Source organism: Lithobates pipiens, unplaced genomic scaffold (assembly GCF_037356315.1).
Source record: "Lithobates pipiens isolate NorthernLeopardFrog02 unplaced genomic scaffold, aLitPip1_a1.2 Scaffold_19, whole genome shotgun sequence".
In the NCBI taxonomy this organism is placed as follows: domain Eukaryota; kingdom Metazoa; phylum Chordata; class Amphibia; order Anura; family Ranidae; genus Lithobates; species Lithobates pipiens.
In genome coordinates this window covers 551,389,106-551,409,384 of record NW_027507764.1, presented here as the reverse complement: position 1 = coordinate 551,409,384, position 20,279 = coordinate 551,389,106, and the positions used below count along the sequence as shown (strand labels likewise).

General features: G+C 45.1%; 1 protein-coding gene across 2 annotated transcripts in view; it reads right to left on the bottom strand.

The window, feature by feature from the left end:
* SNTB1 (syntrophin beta 1) overlaps positions 1 to 19,333 on the bottom strand; it is a 237,519-nt gene extending 218,186 nt beyond the window's left edge. For both annotated transcript variants that reach the window (XR_013277708.1, XM_077493278.1), the window contains exon 1: positions 18,773 to 19,333. Coding sequence is in view for 1 of the 2 variants with exons in the window: in XM_077493278.1 (XP_077349404.1) it covers positions 18,773 to 19,223 (451 nt within the window). In the remaining variant the exon portion in view is untranslated. The remainder of the gene's footprint in view (positions 1 to 18,772) is intronic.
* Between the last annotated feature and the right edge of the window lie 946 nt (positions 19,334 to 20,279).

The following is a 20,279-nucleotide window of genomic DNA, read 5'->3' as shown; positions in this document are numbered from 1 at the left end:
TTTGTCACAAGATATTAGCAAACGTTTATCAAATGCATATATTTTCAGTAAAAAAATTTATGAAAATAAAAAAATAAATCACTAAAATTATTTTTAGGGCAAAATTGTTTTTTAGTAAAATATAAAAGATGAGGTTGTGACAAGCAAAAGGATACAAAATAAGCCCTAAAACTGCGTTTCAGTCTGGGTTCACATATGAGCCGCATTCTGCTCACAGCAGGGGTCCGGGTGCATCCCTGTTCACCATTTCAGGTCCGATTTCAGCCCAAATTTTTGGCTAAATTCGGAACCTGAAACGGACCAAAAGACGCACACCTGCTACGTAGATATGTAAGCTGGTTACATAGAGAGCCGGGCAAAATCTCCTGCTATTGTGAATTGGACTAGGGGAACCCGCATCCAATTCGCAATGGTGTGAGCCCAGCCTTAGGCATTGCTTTAAAAAAACCTTTACAGGTTATCAGATTAGAATGTTGGCCTTAGAGTCGTTGTTTACGACGTCCACTGAACGCTCTGAATGCTTAGGCGATTTGAGTGGAAGAGGGAGCAGTGCCTCCCCCCAAAAAGAATATATAATATGCTAAATGAAGGGGGTGGTTAGAGGTCATAAAGCCAAACTCCCCTTTTGGGTGACGTTCAGCTTTAACTTTATTTCTATCACATAGGGGGTACGATAGTCCCCTATTTATAAGCATAGCGTGAGGCAGGTTCTCCGTTTACGGAGACATCATTCCTCCAGCCCTTCATAGTTCCCCCAACCTCCTAGAGCAGTGGTCTCCAAACTGAGGCCCTGGGGCCGGATGTGGCCCTTTGCTTGTCTTTATCTTGCCCTTGAGGCATTTATTTCTGCCACTTAAACCAACAATGCTACTAACACCAACGAAAGGGAAGAATTCTTTCCACTGACAGCAAAAATGGGGCACTATTCCTCTCAACGACACCAACTATTTCTCCCCCTAATACCAAAGTTTGGGCATTATTTACCCTGACTGGGTACAGTCCGGCCCCCCTAAAGTATGACGGATAGTAAACTGGCCCTTTCTTTAGAAAGTTTGGAGATCCCTGTCCTAGAGAGCCCCTTCCAGAAACTTCCATCTCCTACAGGGCCACCAGGTCTGCTGTACAGTACTCAACCCCCTCCAGATCCTCCATCCCCACCAGTGACACCCAGCTCCAAGTCCTCCACCATTTCAGTACACGTTTTTCAGCCCGATACTTTATTTGTGGGACTATAAATTGCATTTAATAATTTGGGCATGGAAGTTTTTGGAAGAATTTTACCAGCCCTGGTCTGCAAAAAGTTGAGATCTCCTGCAGTAGAGGAGGGGGCCAGACACAAACATTTCTGGATGTCAGACCCCGGACCGGACTGCGAGTTAGTTAGTTGGTTATATTTTATGACTTCATCAGATTCCCAGAATAGTCTCAGATTATTTTAAATCAATACTCTTTTTTTTTTTCTTAGTTTTTTTACAATAACAATACATTTCAGGCAGGGCAGAGCCCCCCTTTAAGACAATGTCATTGCTATCCCCCCACAATTCATTTCTTTTTTTCTCTTCACTTTCAGTCTCAATTCATGATGTACAATTCCATATTTCCTTAGTTTTTCCATATGGATCAATTACAGCTATTTCTACCCCCATAAAACGCTCTACTATGAATACAAAGCGCTGCAAATGAGATTCAGTGAATATAAAGACCCCCGCGGGACACCCATCCTTCCAAATGCCTAACTAAATAAGACAGCAGAAAGCACAATCACACCAGCGGCAGCATGTCGAGTTCGGTACGGAGGTTTACCACCGTCAGGTTTTGGAGTTTTTATGGTATTGCCTATCTGGGAAGGGGGGCACCCCAGAATGTCTGCCCTTTTTCTTTTTTTTTTTTGTTATTACTTTATTTGCCCCTCTAATCCAGGGGAACACGCTATAACTAAGGGCTTGACTTCTCTGAGTACAGAAATATAACAAAAATATTTAATCTAATGGATACCCAATATCTCCTTCAACCTCTTGGCACCGATGGCACACAAATATGCGACCTCTCGGCGGGGGGGCCTTGGCGTCGCCTGCCCACAAATTTGCATGAAACATTGCAAAAATAAGTGTGCTGCCAGCGAGCCCCCTGCGCGCTCCTGGCCCAGTTACCGGAACTCGCTGCTTGCGATCAAGAGCTTTCCGATCATGTGACCGCCGTGACAGCCAATCACATAATCATAAACCCCACCCCACCTCCCGGAATCTTAAACCTGTTTAAGGGGCGGCACCAAGGGGTTAAAGTCAAACTGTCGCTGAGCTATAGAGATTCAGATATTTATACAGTCTTACATTGATTGTAAACTCTCACCTTGTAAATCAACCCATACAGTTTAGAAATGAAAGGCAAAACATTTGTGTATAAAATCTGAAAAAAAAAAAAATACATTATAAATACTGACATGATGGAAGGACTTTGATGTGAAGAAGTGACCCTGATGTGATTGGGGGGGGGAGTTTTCTGATGTGATGGGGGAACTCTGATATGTAATGTGACCGGGGGGGGGGGGGGGGGGTGTCTTCCGACGTGATTGGGGAACACTGACGTGATGAGAGGGCTATGAAGTGAAGGGATGACTTCTGACATGATGGAAGAACTCTGATGGGATTAGGGACCTCTGACGTGATGGGGGGACTACTTACTACCTATGTAATTGGGGGGGGGGGGGGAGAGAGACTATTGACATGATTGGGTGGGGGGGGGGGGATACTGACATGATGTGTTGGGGGAACTCCGATGTGAAGGTTGCTGTGTGCATTGTCTCAGGCTTGGATATCCCATTGAGGCTGGGTTTACACTATTGCGAATTGGATGCGTTTCTCCACATCCAATTCAAATGTCAGGAGATTGTGACTGGCTCTCTATGGAGCCGGTTCACACATCTCCGGAGCAGCTCCGGTGAAAATTGCAAAGGTCCTGCGTGTCTTCTGGTCCATATTCAGCCAAAAATTTGGGCTGAAATCGGACCTGAAACGGTGAACAGGGACGCACCGGACCCCTGCTGTGAGCCGCTCCGCGCTTCAGTGTCAACTCAGCCTGGTAAATTATACTTACATTTTAGACTGGGGTTCCTTGACATTTTACATAGTTTTAAAGGGTGCTGCAGCGGAATCAACTTCAAGAAATGCTGTGATACGTCCGCTTATCAATGGGACTCACACACAAGAAAAGTGGACTTGTCCTCATGGTAAAAATACAATATATATATATATATATATATACATACACATACATACATACATATACATACACACACACACACATATATATATATAAAAGCCTTCAGTGCCCCTAAATAACTTTTGCTTTTTCCTATTTTATTTAATTTCCTTTGTACTACTATGAAAAATGTTCTGAGAAATCGCCCAAATTCATAAAATATTTGCATTATAAAAAAGGGACATCAATCACAGACTGGACAATTGACAGAAAGGTAACATTATAAACTCAAATGACTGATATAGAAAAGCGGAGGTGGTTCTGGAGCCCTGAATGGCTGCAGATGAAGGAAAAAAACTGCAAAGAGCAAAAAAATAACGGTGCCTCTGCAGGGGGGGGTTTATCACATATGGTTACGGGATTAAAACACAAGTCATGGATCAAAAAAACTTTGAGCAAAAATATAGAAAGTGGTGCTCAAAGTACAAAAATAACCTTCAGTGCCCCTAAATAACTTCTGCTTTTTCCTATTTTATTTCGCTTCCTTTTCAGTTCTGAGAAATCGCTCAAAATTCATAAAATGTTTCCATTGTAAAAAAAATAAAAAAAAATATATTTTTTTTTAAATTTAAAAAAATTAAAACCACACCATACCAAAAAGCGCTACTACAGTGATCCTCACCATTTTCTGGGTTCTATGCCAAATAGCTGCTATGCTACACATTAAATACAAGGAGTTACTCATTAAGCATGGGCACCGCGCCAGGGCATGGATAAGGCAGCACAGCCAGCCCTCCTATACTGGGCCCAGGCCCAATCAGTTCAAAACGGGGGGGGGGGGGGGGGGGGAGGCGGGGAAAGCAATGAGGAACATTGTAGTAGCAGTAGTTACTACAGGGAGTCTCTACTTCCACAGGGATCAGCCAGGTATGGAATGTGTACACTTACTTTGGTCTATGCCGGACCAATGTAGCTTTGCTTTTAAATCCATACCTGGAGTTCAGCTCTAAAAACAGAACCTAAACATGAAAGAAAAACAGGGAAGATCAGCTCAATGGTTTATTTAATTGACCCCCCCAAAAAAAATAAAAAGGAGAAATAGCACATTTTTGTTAATTTTACAAAATGGGGATTTCCAATTAAAAGCTTATTTTCAAACACAAAGGTTCAAACACTATTATGTTGTATTATTTATGTCGTTTAACAAAATTATACTATAATGAGCTTCAAGATTAATTAAAAGAACAGGAAACTAATTATATAATTATCTGTAGCTCTGCAACCAACAAGATCAGTTCTCTCCCCTCCTCCTCTCTCCTAATAGCAGATCTTAGCCTATTAATGTCACTCCTGTAGACTAATGACGGGTCTGTAACAGTCCACAGACTTCAGACTTCCATATATATTTAGGTTTAGCTCACAAGGAAAGTGGACCTTCTAGTTCACCCATGAGATTGCAATTATTAAATCTCACTGGACACGGAAAATAAATCACTTTATTTGACAATTAGGGTCCTTATCCAGCAATGTTAGCTTTGTAAATTGAGCCTATTGCATGCTATGTATAGCTGGTCATACATCCGAATAAATGTTGCCAGATCTGTAGTGACCGGACACAATTTGATCAGCGTGTGTGGTCTCCACCACTCAACTGAAGTAGATTGTTTCATTGACTTCTGTTGAGGGGATATATTGGAAGCTCCATTGGTTAACATGATTGGGTGTATAAATACTTCACCCCTTACCTCGCCTGAAAGTCTTATCTGAAAGTAGAATTCCACCTTTAATATCACAGCTTGCCCAAAAGAACCTTTTCCAATACTGTACATACAGTAAGTGGCTGCCAGAATTGAGTGCTTCTCCACCGTTCAAGAAAAGCCATGAATACAAGGCTTCAGCTGATTAAAGAGGAGAGACGGATGGGTAACAAGCTGTAGACATCCAACACATGTGGAAGTTAGCATGTTTTCAGAGGTTTTCGTATGGGCCAAGTATGGGCATGCTGCAAGCCGAGGGTCGGGGACTGTGGGCATGCTGCAAGCCGAGGGTCGGAGACTGTGGGCATGCTGCAAGCCGAGGGTCGGAGACTGTGGGCATGCTGCAAGCCGAGGGTCGGAGACTGTGGGCATGCTGCAAGCCGAGGGTCGGAGACTGTGGGCATGCTGCAAGCCGAGGGTCGGAGACTGTGGGCATGCTGCAAGCCGAGGGTCGGAGACTGTGGGCATGCTGCAAGCCGAGGGTCGGAGACTGTGGGCATGCTGCAAGCCGAGGGTCGGAGACTGTGGGCATGCTGCAAGCCGAGGGTCGGAGACTGTGGGCATGCTGCAAGCCGAGGGTCGGAGACTGTGGGCATGCTGCAAGCCGAGGGTCGGAGACTGTGGGCATGCTGCAAGCCGAGGGTCGGAGACTGTGGGCATGCTGCAAGCCGAGGGTCGGAGACTGTGGGCATGCTGCAAGCCGAGGGTCGGGGACTATGGGCATGCTGCAAGCCGAGGGTCGGGGACTATGGGCATGCTGCAAGCCGAGGGTCGGGGACTATGGGCATGCTGCAAGAGATGGCCAAAGACTGAACATGTTATGGGGGATGATCAGAGACTGTTATACATGCCATAGGAATTGTTGGAGACTGGGGATGGTCAACGGTTCCATATTTGTGCTCCCCACAGCCCCCTAAAAGACTAATTGTACCATATCTGCTATTTCTCTCAGTAAGATCAATTATAAAAAGATTAGAGAGGGAAAAAAAAAAAAAAAACATAAAAAATAAAAAGTGACGGACAGCAAAGAAAAATATAACAGTGTAAAAGACATGAAGTGAACCATTTAACTGCTAGGAGCCAGTTAATATGTGTCCTCCCATGGCCCTAGTAAGCACCAAAATACATACATTCCCCAGCCCCAGTGAGGAGACTGCGCATGCATGCCCTGTATTAGGTTGCAGTGTGCTCAATGTACAGAACAAGCGCGCACACACCACTTCAGGCAAAAAATGGACACACCCGATGCAAGGTGCTGATCCCGGCTCATCACCGTAGGCAATGTCAAGAAGAGAAGAAGATATTGATCGCACACATGAATCCAAAATATGCTGTAGAAATGTCTTTATTGTCACAAGCCAGACAAAATTGCAATGATGATCAGTTGGCGCGTTTCACACGTGTTTGTTCACAACAATTGAAATGCTCACAATACAAAGCCATTTAAAAGGCGTCTATCAAATCAAACACCTAATACAAAACACTTAAAGAGAAATCAACACAAAACTTCACCAACATAAAAACATTTCTTTAAACGCTAAAACATCTGATCACAAAATGGTCAAAACAAAAAATAGATAATGTAAACAAGAAATGTATTAAAAAGAAAAAAATTAGCAAAAAAAAATGTATATTATATATATATATATATATATATACACACACACATATACACACACACACACACACACTAATATAAATCACATATATCACAAATTAAGTCTAATTGTGTGATTTAATACATATTATTAAAGACTTCTTAAAAGCGGAGCTCCACCCTAAAGTGGAACTTCCGCTCATCCGATTCCTCCCAGATAGCTGTATAATCCAGGTATCTGCACCCACTTCCGGGAATAGCTAGCTGCAGATGCCCGCCCCAAACCCCCTGTTGTGTTCTGGGAAACACACAGTTCCCTGAACACAACGGGGACCAGTGAAGACGTGCAGAGCGACTTGCGCATGCGCAGTAGGGAACAGGGCAGTGAAGTCGCAAAACACTTCACTTCCCGATTCCCTCACAGAGGATTGCGGCAGGGGCAGCCAAGAGACGAGCGACTGCTTGTCATCTGCTGAAGACATCGCGGGCACCCTGGGACAGGTGAGTGTCCATTTATTAAAAGTAAGCAGCTGCAGTATTTGTAGCTGCTGACTTTTAATTATTTTTTTAAAGGTGGCGCTCCTCTTTAAAAACCGTTCAAGTATAAGAGGAAACAATATGATGCTAAACCATATACATGATGGATTTTTTCAGTTGACAGCCAGCACGTTGTTTTTTTTTCCCCATTTGTCACTGCCAGGGGCAATAGACGCCAGCAGTGATTATTGTATTCTGCCGGTGGGGATGGCTCCCCCCCGGCAGAACACAATAGCGCTGCAAAAGGAATTCCCCCATCAACATGAATGATGGGGAGGAAATCACAATTTTCTTGACATTAACCCATGAGTTGACCACCAATGTAAGATGGATCTTCGCCTACTGATCACCAATGTATGGAGGCCCTTTTCCACTCTCCACAAATGTAAGGTGAACCACCTCCTATTGACTACCGACCTAACGGGACCCTCCTCCTATTGACTACCAACCTAACGGGACCCTCCTCCTATTGACTACCGACCTAACGGGACCCTCCTCCTATTGACTACCGACCTAACGGGACCCTCCTCCTATTGACTACCGACCTAACGGGACCCTCCTCCTATTGACTACCAACCTAACGGGACCCTCCTCCTATTGACTACCAACCTAACGGGACCCTCCTCCTATTGACTACCAACCTAACGGGACCCTCCTCCTATTGACTACCAACCTAACGGGACCCTCCTCCTAGTGACTACCGACCTAACGGGACCCTCCTCCTAACGGGACCCTCCTCCTATTGACTACCAACCTAACGGGACCCTCCTCCTATTGACTACCAACCTAACGGGACCCTCCTCTTATTGACTACCAACCTTAACGGGACCCTCCTCTTATTGACTACCACTCCAAGGAGACCCTTTTCCACTGACCACCTATGTAAGGACAAATTTACATTTGTGGCAGTCCTTGGTGGGTCTGTGGTGGACCACTTTTCATTCTATGGCTGACGGGGCAGCCAGGAGGTGATATGCAATTTCCTTGGTCCCCATTTTAACCCTTAAAGACCTACACCATTGAGCCGCAACCATGTTCACAGTGTATCTCTGTTCACTTAAATGGGTCACCTTTGGTGGCAGTAGTGCCTGGAGAATGCAACAGGGACCATGTGTGCAACCGCCTCTGGCCGCTGTGTTGGGTTTGGAATGGATGATAAAAATCATGCCTCAACCGCCTAAATTTACCATCCCTTGGTTGCAAGCATAAATGAGCTGAACCGTTTTCTTTATTGTTTTTTTTTTTTCATATTAAAGAAATGAAATAAAGTCATATGATGAGGGTATGATGTATGCAAAGTGGAACTCATCCCTCATAGTTAGATTACTGATCACACTAAACATAGATACAATAATTACTGGAGGTTCCCTGAAAGCGGGAAGGTATTTCTAGGATTCCTCTCTGTTACAAAGGTTGAGAAACATTGAATTAGATGAATCTATAGCTGAAAGCAGACGAGGCTGCAGTGTGGAGGACGGAGAGATCCGGATCTGTGAAAGGGAAGGCCGGGAACATTGTTGCAGAGCAGGTTTTCGACAAACAAATCCTGGCACCTGATTGGTGGCTACAGACAACACCTCCACTTTCCTTTCCTTGTATGAGTCAACTCCACGTGTTTCAAGAGCGAGTGCCGCCCCCCGTGTCCCTATGGCTGAGCTTTCACAATTCAGGTGAAGATCCATGACCCCGATAAAGGGATCTGATCTACAATCCAGACAGACAAAGCTACTGTGACATCAGATTACCGGAGACACCGCACACAAGAGGGGAGACTTACTAAAACTGGGAGAGTGCAAAATCTGGTGCAGCTCGGCATAGAAACCAATTAGCTTCCAGGTTTTATTGTCAAAGCTTAATTGAACAAGCTGAAGCCTGAAGCCGATTGGCTACCGAGCACAGCTGCACCAGATTCTGAGTGCATCAGTCTTAGTAAGGCCGGGTTCACACTATACTACAGGACAGGAGTACAACGTTCATCCTACTTTGCTCTGTGACATCAGTCCTGCATTGGTTCTACATCCATCTGACTTTCATCAACAGGATACTACTTTGATCCGACTTTTCAGATAGTTTTGATTGGTCAAAGGACAAGTTGTACTTAGACCTCTTTCACACTGGGGCGTTTTTCAGGCACTTTAGCTTTAAAAAAAAAAGTGCCTGTAAAGCGCCTGAAAGAAGCTGCAACTGCAATCCCAATGTGAAAGCCCGAGTGCTGTCACACCAAGGCGCTGCGCTGGCAGGGCGTCAAAAAAAGTCCTGCAAGCAGCTTCTTTGCAGCGCTTTTGGAGCAGTGAATACAACACTCCTAAAGCGTCCCTTCCCATTGAAATCAATGGGAAGCGCCTGAAAGGCAACTGAAAAACGCTTTTGGCAGCAGCGCTTTGTGGGTGCTTTTAACCCTTTATTTGGCCACTAGCAGGGGTTAAAAGCGCCCTAATAGTGCTTGAAAAACGCTGGTAAAGCACTGCTAGTTTAAGCGGCGCTTTACGAGTGTTTTTCGGGAGCTGACATTGTGAAAGGGCTCTTAAAGCACTTGGGCTTTCACATTGGTATTGCAGATGAGGCTTCTTTCAAGCGCTTTACGACCCCTTTCACACTGGGGCGTTTTTCATGTGCGTTAGCGTTAAAAAAAGCGCCTGAAAGAAGCCGCAACTGCAATCCCAATGTAAAAGCCCGAGTGCTTTCATACCGAGATCCCTTTCATACTGGGGCGTTTTTCAGGCGCTTCAGCGTTAAAAAAAGCGCCTGAAAGAAGCTGCAACTGCAATCCCAATGTAAAAGCCCGAGTGCTTTCACACCAAGGCGCTGCGCTGGCAGGGCGTCAAAAAAAAGTCCTGCAAGCAGCTTCTTTGCAGCGCTTTTGGAGTGGTGAATACACCGCTCCTAAAGCGCCCCTTCCCATTGAAATCAATGGGAAGCGCCTGTAAAACGCTATTGGCAGCAGCGTTTTGTGGGCCCTTTTAACCCTTTATCTGGCCACTAGCAGGGGTTAAAAGCGCCCCAATAACGCTCGAAAAAACGCTGGTAAAGCGCTGCTAGTTTAAGCGGCGCTTTACGAGCGTTTTTCGGGTGCTGACATTGTGAAAGGGTTCTTAAAAGCACTTGGGTTTTCACATTGGGACTGCAGATGAGGCTTCTTTCAAGCGCTTTACAGGCGCTTTTTTTTAACGCTAAAGCGCCTGAAAAACGCCCCAGTGTGAAAGGGGTCTACAAGCGCTTTTATTAACGCTAAAGTGCCTAAAACACTCCCCAGTATGAAAGGGGTCTAACACACAATGGGAGGGGCTAGAGCAGGGGGCAGGAAATAACACAATGTCGGATGCCAAAGTCGGATGGTTAGGACAAGGATCCGACTTTGATCCGACTTCAAATGATAGTCAATGGGCTGAAGTAAGATCGAAGTCGGACCAAAGTAGTACAGGGAGCATTTTCAAAGTCGCAGCAGCTTGTGTCGGACCAGTTAAGACGTCTCCGATAGGGAAACATTGATTCTCACACGTCATGCGTCAATGTCGGAGCGTTTGTCGTACCAGCGTGAACCCGGCCTTAGGCTGGATTAACACCTACGCAGTTTTAGTGCATTTTGCAGATTTGTACTACAGTCCATTTATCATGGTTTCCTATGGAACACGTTCTGTAGTGCAAATCTGCAAAATGCAAAATGCACTAAAAATACCATAGGTGTGAATCCAGCCTTATGCCCCGTACACACGATCCGAATATCGTACGACCGTTTCTGCTTAATAGTCGCGAGTAGAAATTGAATAGCTAAATAAAGTCACGAAAATTCTCATACCACAGAAAAAATAAAATAGGAAGTGATGTCATGTGCTGTAATGAATTTGTATTGAATTTTCAGACGACAACTATGAATGAATGATTTGTATAGCGCTGCAAATGCGAACTGAATCGCCTCAAGGCGATTCGACTATGCTGACTAACCGAAAATCGTACAATCTGGAATCCTACAATGAAAATTTTTGCGCATGCCCGATCGAATAAGAACAGATGAATGGTCGTGATCGGCTGTCGAAAGTAGCGTACCCACAATCCGAAAATCGCACGATCCTTCCTCGGACGACCAGTTTCGTAACGATATTCGCATCGTGTGTACGGGCCATAAATCTCCAATGTCTGCTATTCCAAAGCACCGTATATTAAACAATCTGATAGTGCAACCTTATTTAGATCTACCAACGACTAAAATAACTGGATTGTACAATCAGATTGCAGTGTGTACGGCTGCACTAATGGTGGCCATACACTCAGATTTTTTTCTTGCTGTTAATTTTTCTACACCTCTACAGTTAGCTTTATTCAGGTAGTGGAAGTAGTAAAACTTTGGCTCAACCACCTGCTTTTAATGTCCATGTAAAATGACCCTATTCATGCCATCATTTGCACAAGGCGCATTGTATCGGTTGGGAGTTTCTTCATGCGTTTTTCATACAACAGCATAGCCATTCATTTGCATGAGTGGCTCTAAAAGCAACAGATTTGCCAAAAGAAGCTCCTGGACCTATAGGCTGGACTCACACCATGTGCGGCGCGGGGCAGAGCAGGGGGCCCCGGGCGGTTCACCGCTTCAGGTCCGAATTTTTGCCTGAATTCAGACCTGAAAACCGAGCCAAAGACGCACAGGACCCTTCCGCTGTGCGCTCCACGGCCGCCCCTGCAGATGGGTGAACCGGCTTCATTCAGAGCCGGGCGCTCTCTCCTGTTGTGTGAATTGGATGCGGGGAAACCCATAAAAAATGCAGTACAGTTCTGCGCAGGAAAAAATGAAACATGCTCTCCTTTTTTTTCTGGAACCGGAACACATTGGACCTGGAAGCACTGAAAACCATGTATCATGTGGTGTGAACTAGACTAGAACTAGGTGTTGAGCTCAGTGGGGTTTTTTTTTTTTTTTTTTACCACGTGTTTTGGCACGTTTGTTGTGCCACAAAATGCACGTTTTGCTCAGCAAGAGCAACTTTCAGTTTTCATGCGTTCCCAAAAACGCATGTTTCTGGAATGCAGCACAGAATTAACACTCCTAGCCAGCTACCGCTGCCTTGCTACCAGGGTGGATAAAAATCAAACGATAAAAATAAAAATCAGATTTTTTTTTTTTTTTTTTTATCAAATTTATTTTAATAAAATGCTTTTGGAGTAAAACTCTATTTAAAAACATAATTTTCTATTTAAGATACATTAATAATTTTGTTTATTCAGCATGAAATGGAGCTTAGTTGCATGAGGCTGTATATTCTGTAATATTTACATTTTTGGTAAACTCATTCAATGAATCCAAGCTGAGATAACATGCACTGCATTGATGCATTTACACGATTTCACAGTAACCATGAGATAAAACAAAGTTCAGGAATATTCCTTTACTCCATTATTTAGTAAATGTATGTAAACTATAAACTGTAAGATTGAATCGGTTCTGAGATCACTGTTTTACTAACCTGACAGCTTATTATCCCAAATTGGAAATCTTCATTTTGTTTGCAAATATTAAAGATTCTAACTACCAGCAAGAATAGGTCCTTACATTTAAAGAGCACCTGTCATTTCAGATGATGGCAGCGCCTATTAGAGGGCATTCCCTCACCTGCTGCCGCCACGTCCCTCACCTTGTTGTGTCACTGCCACATCACCAGCAGTCCCATTATAGTGAATGGGACTGTCGGTGAGTCACCAGCGGGTCAGAGGAGGAGCCTCTGCAGGACAGACATGGCATTTATGATTTAAAATCGAGTTTATTTAAATCAAGCCTTTTTACTAGTGATTTAAAAATCGACTTGATTTAAATCAAATCCACCCTGGTTGCTACCTAACATTAGAGCTGCAAGATTATTCATAAAAAAAAAAAAAAAAAAAAAAAAAAAATTTTATTAATAAGAATAATAATAATAATATATAAAAAAAAAAAAAAAAAAATCACAATCTCAATTTAACCCCCCTCGTGATCTTAACCTGGCATTTCCATGATTCATGTAACAAGTACAGAGTCTCTGCTCAATCACAGCTGTCAAAGAAAAAAAAAAAAAAAGCAGCTGGCAAACTTTATCACAACATTGCTCAGCGCTGAGAGATAAAGAAACATTGTATCATTTAGTTCTTTTCGATCAAAGGGATGAACTTCGGTCTGTAAACAAGGTCAGTTTAACCCAGGGGTAGGCAACCTCAGCCCTCCAGCTGTGGCAAAACTACAAGTCCCATGAGACATTGCAAGACCCTGAAATCACAGGCATGACTCCTAGAGGCAGAGGCATGACGGGATTTGTAGCTTCAAAACAGCTGGAGAGCCGAGGTTGCCTTCACCTTAATGCATAGGATGCATGCCTGTTAGTGATCGGCCCCCCAGCCCCTCCCCCATTTTACTTTCCTGACCTCGAAGGTAATCCCCCGGGAGAACGCTTCTCCAAGGGGGTTATCAGATGTGGGGAGGAGCCGTGAGATCTGAATACTTTGAAGTGTAAAGGAGGGGTGGGGGGTCTTTTAGACCCCCGATCCCTCCATAAAGAGTACCTGTCACCACCTATTACTGTCACAAGGGATGTTTACATTACTTGTCACAGCAATAAAACAATTTATTAATTTTAAAATAAATAAGAAAAAAAATGTTTTTAAAGCGCCCCCATCACGGCGAGCTCCCGCAGCAAAGAAAACGCAAATCGCGCCCGCATATGTAAACGGTGTTCAAATCACACATGTGAGGTATCGCCGCGATCGCCAGAATGAGAGCAATAATTCTAACACTAGTCCTCCTCTGTAACTCTAACCTGGTAACCGTGTAAAATTTAAAGCGTCGCCTATTGAGATTTTTAGGTACCGTAGTTTGCCATCATTCCACGAATGCGTGCAATTATAAAGTGTGACATGTTTGGTATCTATTTACTCGGCGTAACATTATCTTTCACATTATGTAAAAAAAATTGGGCTAATTTTACCGTTTCGTTTTTTTTTTAAATTCATGAATGTTTTCCTTTTCCCAAAAAGTTGCGTTTAAAACACCGCTGCACAAATATCGTGTGACATAAAATATTGCAACAGTCGCCATTTTATTCTCTAATATATATATATATATATATATATATATATAATGTTTGGGGGTTCCAAGTAATTTTCTAGCAAAAAATATGGATTTTAACTTGTAAACACCAAATGTCAAAAATAGGCTTAGTCATGAAAGGGATAAATATAGAGATTATATATATTTAGCAGAGACCCTAGAGAATAAAATGGCAGTCGATGCAATATTTTATGTAACACTGTATTTGCGCAGCGGTCTATCAAACACGTTTATTTGGGGGGGGGGGGGGGGGAGAATACACTTCAATGAATTAAAAAAAACAAATAATAAAGTTAGCACAATTTTTTTTGCAGCATGTGAAAGATGAGGTTATTCCGAAATGCGCAATTCTGCTCCTGTACTTTTTTGATCCATGAGCTTCAAGCTGACGTGGGATTGAGGTCTCAGAACTAGGAGCACACACCCATTCTAATGCCCCGTACACACGATCAGACTTTCCACCAACAAAACCGCAGAATTTTGTTTAAAGGTTGTTGGCTCCAACTTGTCTTGCATACACGGTCACAGAGTCACCAACAATCGGCCAACAATTCCGAACGTGGTGATGTACAAGACATAGGACGAGCCAAGAAAAAGGAAGTTCAATAGCCTTTTGCTTGATTCCGAGCATGTGTGAACTTTTCTGCGTCGGACTTGTGTACACATGATCAGAAATTCCGACGACAACGTTTTGTTGGCGGAAATTTTGAGGACCTGCTAGCCAACATTTGTTGGCGGAAAGTCCGATCGTGTGTACGCGGCATTAGTCTTCTGCTACACAGGTAATTAATGCTCACACAGTAGGAGGAAGATTACATTCAGAGTTATAATGTCACAGTGCAGTCACCAAGGGGTTAACAGAGCGTACACTCAAAGACACGACAATGTCCCGTGTTCCTAGGACTCCACACCCGTGTTTTTTACAAAGCATGCACGAGAGGCAACTCATGAAACTACAACTGTTGCAGAACCTCTTAGCCCTTGTACACACGGTCGGAGATTTCGACAACCAAATCTGTCGGATTTTGTCCGAAACTGTTGCATACACACGGTCGGACTAAGTTGTCGAAAAATCCGATCATTCAGAACGTGATGACGTAATTTCGTTACGATGGGACTATATTCAGGCTAGTAGCCAATAGCTTTGGTGTAGGAATTTGATCTGAGCATGCGTGGCACTTGGTCCGATCAAAATTCTCTACACATGATCAGAGTATGTCCGATCGAACCAGTTGGTCGGGAAATATTTCCAACAAGTTGGAAAATTGGGTTCGACGGATATTCAGATGGAATCAGTCCGATGCATACCACACACAGTCGGATTATCCGACAACACAGTCCGATAGGACACATTCCGACGGATTCTCCGACCGTGTGTACAAGGGCTTAGAGCTCGTTCACACCACACTAGATGGGCAGCAGACCCACAATACATAGACAAAGCAATCTGCACTGTGTCTGATCATTGCTGCCGGTGTCACCATGTTGGTTTGCATCCAAAAAATATAAATATTACAAAATAGGCTGTGTCACATTTTTTGCACCGTGTATTGTGACAGATGTAAAATAAACACTGAGATGAAGTCACATTACAGCACCCGGCACCGACCATGTGACTTCTACCAGAGAGACCAACGATGCGGGGGGGGGCTGAGGGCACACAGCTGTCTCTGACAAGGTCACTCCCACTGTAGAGGGTGCCCAGATGTAGACCATCCTCCATCCAATGGTATACAGTATTCAAGGGGCTCCCAACAAGACTCCCCCCTCCAATGGTATACAGAACAAGCCTTTTCCATGCCAGAACCTCCCAACAATAGGACTTTCCCATCACTGTGGTAGGACCCCCACCTTCAATGACGTACAGAATAAACCTTTGCCATGGCAGAGCAACCCACAGAGACTCTGGTATGCCAGGACCTCTCCCCCAATGGTGTACAGAATAGGACTTTTCTATGGCAGGACCATTCCCACCCAATAGCATACAATGTTCAAAGTAGACTTTTGCCAGAAGCCTAACCCCGATGGCACCAGAATAAGACTTTGCCATGGCAGGACCACCAATAAAAACTTTGCCAATGGCACCAGAACAAGACTTCCCCATGGTTCCCATGGAAGGACCCCCAATAAGACTCTCCCATTACCATGGCAGATCCTCAACCCATTGGCATACAGTATTCACAGTAGACTTTGCCATGGCAGGACCACTCCAATAAGACTTCCCCCCATTGCAATTCCCCCCCCCCTCCAGTGATACCTGAACAAGATTTTCTATTGCAGGAGGCCCGATAAGACTCTCCTGTTTCCATGGCATGTGGGGGTATAAAGGATAAGACTCCAATAAAACATTGCCGCTGCCATGGTAGGACTCACCCCCCCTCCCCCCCCCCCAGCACCGGAATAAGACTTTTCCATGGCAGAACCTGCCAATAAGACTTTCCCATTACCATGGTAGGAATCCCATCTCCATTGACATACAGAATAAGACCTCTACCATGGCACAGTGCCCCAAAAAGACTCCCCTATTGGCATGGCAGGATCCTTTCTCCCCAATGGTAACACAGAATAGGACCTTGCCATGGGAGGACCACCAATAAGACTCCTCCATTGCATTGTCTCCCCTTTAATCCAATCGCACCAGAACAAGACTTTCCCACGGCAGGACCGTCCACCCAATAAAACTTTCCCATTGCCATGTTAGGACTCCCATCTCCATTGACTTACAGAATAAGGCCGCCAAAGAGACTCTCTCCCATTGGCATGGTAGGGCATGGCATGACAGGATCACCCCACCCCCCCGCCCCCTCTCTCCTATGGTATATACAGAATAGGACCCCCTACCCAATGGCACCAGAGCAAGACTTCCCCATGGTTCCCATAGAAGGACCCCAAATAAGACTCCCCCCCCCCCCCCATGGCATTCACAGTAGGCTTTGCCATGGCAGGACCCCCAATAAAACTCCCCCCAACCCAATCACACTACCTCCACTGACATACAGAATAAGGCCCCCAAAGAGACTCCTCTTCCATTGGCATGACAGGATCGCCCCCCCTTCCATGGTACCTACACATTAGAACCTTGTCATAGCAGGACCACCAATAAAACTTTTTCCAATGCCAATGGCACCCAATTCATCACCCGAAAAATGGAAATGTACTCACTAGCACCAGAACAAAACCTCCCCTTAGGATGACCCCCAATAACACTCCCCCTCCCTAATGGCATATGGTGTTCACAGTAGACTTTGCCATGACAGGACCCCAAACGCACCAGAACAAAACTTTCCCATGGCAGGACCCCCCTCCGATGGTACATATAGAATAGGACCTTACCATGGCAGGACCACCAATAAGACTCCTCCATTGAAATGGCACCCCCTCTAACCCAATCGCCCCAGAACAAGACTTTTCCATGGCAGGACCCGCCCCCAAATGGTATACAGAATAGGACCTTGCCATGACAGGACCACCAATGAGGAAAAAAAAAAAAAAAACACCTTTTCCCAATGCCAATGGCACCAGAACAAGACTTCCCCATTGTTCCCATGGAAGGACCCTCCCATGGCATATGGTATTCACAGTAGACTTTGCCATGGAAGGACCACCCTAATGGTATTCACTGTAGACTTTGCCATGGGGAAGCACCCCCAATTGTATTCACAGTAGACTTTGCCATGGGAAGGACCCTCCAATTGTATTCACAGTAGACTTTGCCATGGGGAAGGACCCCCCAATTGTATTCACAGTAGACTTTGCCATGGAATAACCCCCCAATGGTATTCAAAGTAGACTTTACCATGGAAGGACCCCTGATAGTATTCACAGTAGACTTTGCCATGGAAGGACCCCAATGGTATTCACAGTAGACTGTCATGGAAGGACTCCCGTTGGTATTCAAAGTAGACTTTGTCATGGAAAGACACCCAATTGTATTTACAGTAGACATTGCCTTTGGAATGACCCCCCCCCCCCCCCCGATGGTATTCACAGTAGACTTTGCCATGGAAGGACCCCCAATGGTATTCACAGTAAACTGCCATGGAAGAACCCCCCAATGGTATTCACAGTAGACTTTGCCATGGAAGAACCCCCCAATGGTATTCACAGTAGACTTTGCCATGGAAGAACCCCCCAATGGTATTCACAGTAGACTTTGCCATGGAAGAACCCCCCAATGGTATTCACAGTAGACTTTGCCATGGAAGAACCCCCAATGGTATTCACAGTAGACTTTGCCATGGAAGAACCCCCCACCAATGGTATTCACAGTAGGCTTTGCCAGGGAAGAACCCCCCAATGGTATTCACAGTAGGCTTTGCCAGGGAAGAACCCCCCAATGGTATTCACAGTAGGCTTTGCCAGGGAAGAACCCCCCAATGGTATTCACAGTAGACTTTGCCATGGAAGAACCCCCCAATGGAATTCACAGTAGACTTTGTCATGGAAAGATCCCCAAATGGTATTCACAGGAGACTTTGTAATGGCAGGACACTCATTGGTATTCACAGTAGACTTTTCCATTGCAGGACCCCCCCCCCCCCCAATGGTACCCCATGGGGGTCCTTCCCCAGTTCTCTCCATGGTACCCCCCTCCATATATACACAGGTGGTACTTACCCTCCAGGGTGACCTCCCGGCCCGCCCTCTTCAGTACCTGGACGGCCTGGTCATGTGTGGCGTCCCGGAGGTCGGTGCCGTTGACAGAAAGGATGGCGTCCCCCACGTACAGGGAGTGGGTGAGATCGGCGGCCAGTCCCCGGAAGATCTTGGAGATGAGGACCGGCATCTTGTTCTCCCGTCCTCCCTTTATACTGATCCCCAGCCCGCCCGGCTCCGACTTCACCACCCGCACCGCCCGCTTCTGGTTGGCGATCGCCGCCTCCGGTACGGCGGGCTCCGGGTGCAGGGGGGGAGGATCCCCCCGGAACGATCCATTGCTGACCCCGTTATCCCCGGAGCGGTCCGCGCTCAGCACCAGGGACACCTCCGACAACTTCACCCAAACTTTATACCAAGTGTCCCGGAGCAACACCTCCAACCCACCGCCGCCACCTTCTACCACCGCCATCCCTCCTCCATACTGAGCTCCGACCGGGAGGAGACCGGGGAACCACACCGCCGGGAGGAGACCGGGGAGGAGACCCACACCCGACCGGCACCCCCCACCCCCTCCTCCCCGGACACACACGGGCAATCAGGACAGCCAGGGACGGGGAGACCGAGCCGGGCTGAGCGGGGGGCGCCATCTAGTGCTGGGAAATAGGTACTACGCCCGAGCGCCCACCTCTCTACAGAGCCTGGAAAAAGTATTCATACCCCCATGGAAATGTTCCACATTTTTGCCATGTTACAACCAGAAATGTAAATGTATTTTATTGGGATTTCTATATGATAGACCAACACAAAAATACACATAATTGTGAAGTGGAAGGAAAATTATAAATGGTTTTCCAAGTTTTTTTTACAAGTAAATATGTGAAAAGTGTAGGGTACATTTGTATTCAGCCCCTTTACTCCGATACATGGGCGTCCTCAGAACTTTTTCCAAGGGGGGGGGCATCATTTTAAGGCCACTCATGCTCCGCCCCTTCGACAATCTCATGAAAATCTTTCCACTGGTAATACATTTGTGTTATATAACAGATAATTCATCTTCACTTTGTATTTGAAGTGACTCTGGCGGCTGTGTTCCATGCCCATATAGCCTAGAGAATGTACATCTTTTTACATTGCAATACATCTGTTGTGGCCATATTTTGATCTCATACTGTCATCGTATAGGCTGTTTTCATCAAGATAAAAATATGGCAACAACAGATGTATTGCAATGTAAAAAGATGTACATTCTCTAGGCTATATGGGCATGGTACGCAGCCACCTGAGTAACCTTGCGGACGCCCATGCTTCCAAAAACCAGCCCTGGAAAAAAATTCATACCAGCCTCACAGCATTATTATACCAGCCCAACAGCATAACGTCATTATTTTCTTGTTCATGAAAGGGAAAACCATAAATTGTAAAGCACATTTGATAAAGAGAGTATTAGATATAGATATGAAATCATATAGGGCTTGCTTTATATATATATATATATATATATTCAAATTCCAGTTAATAGTGGTAA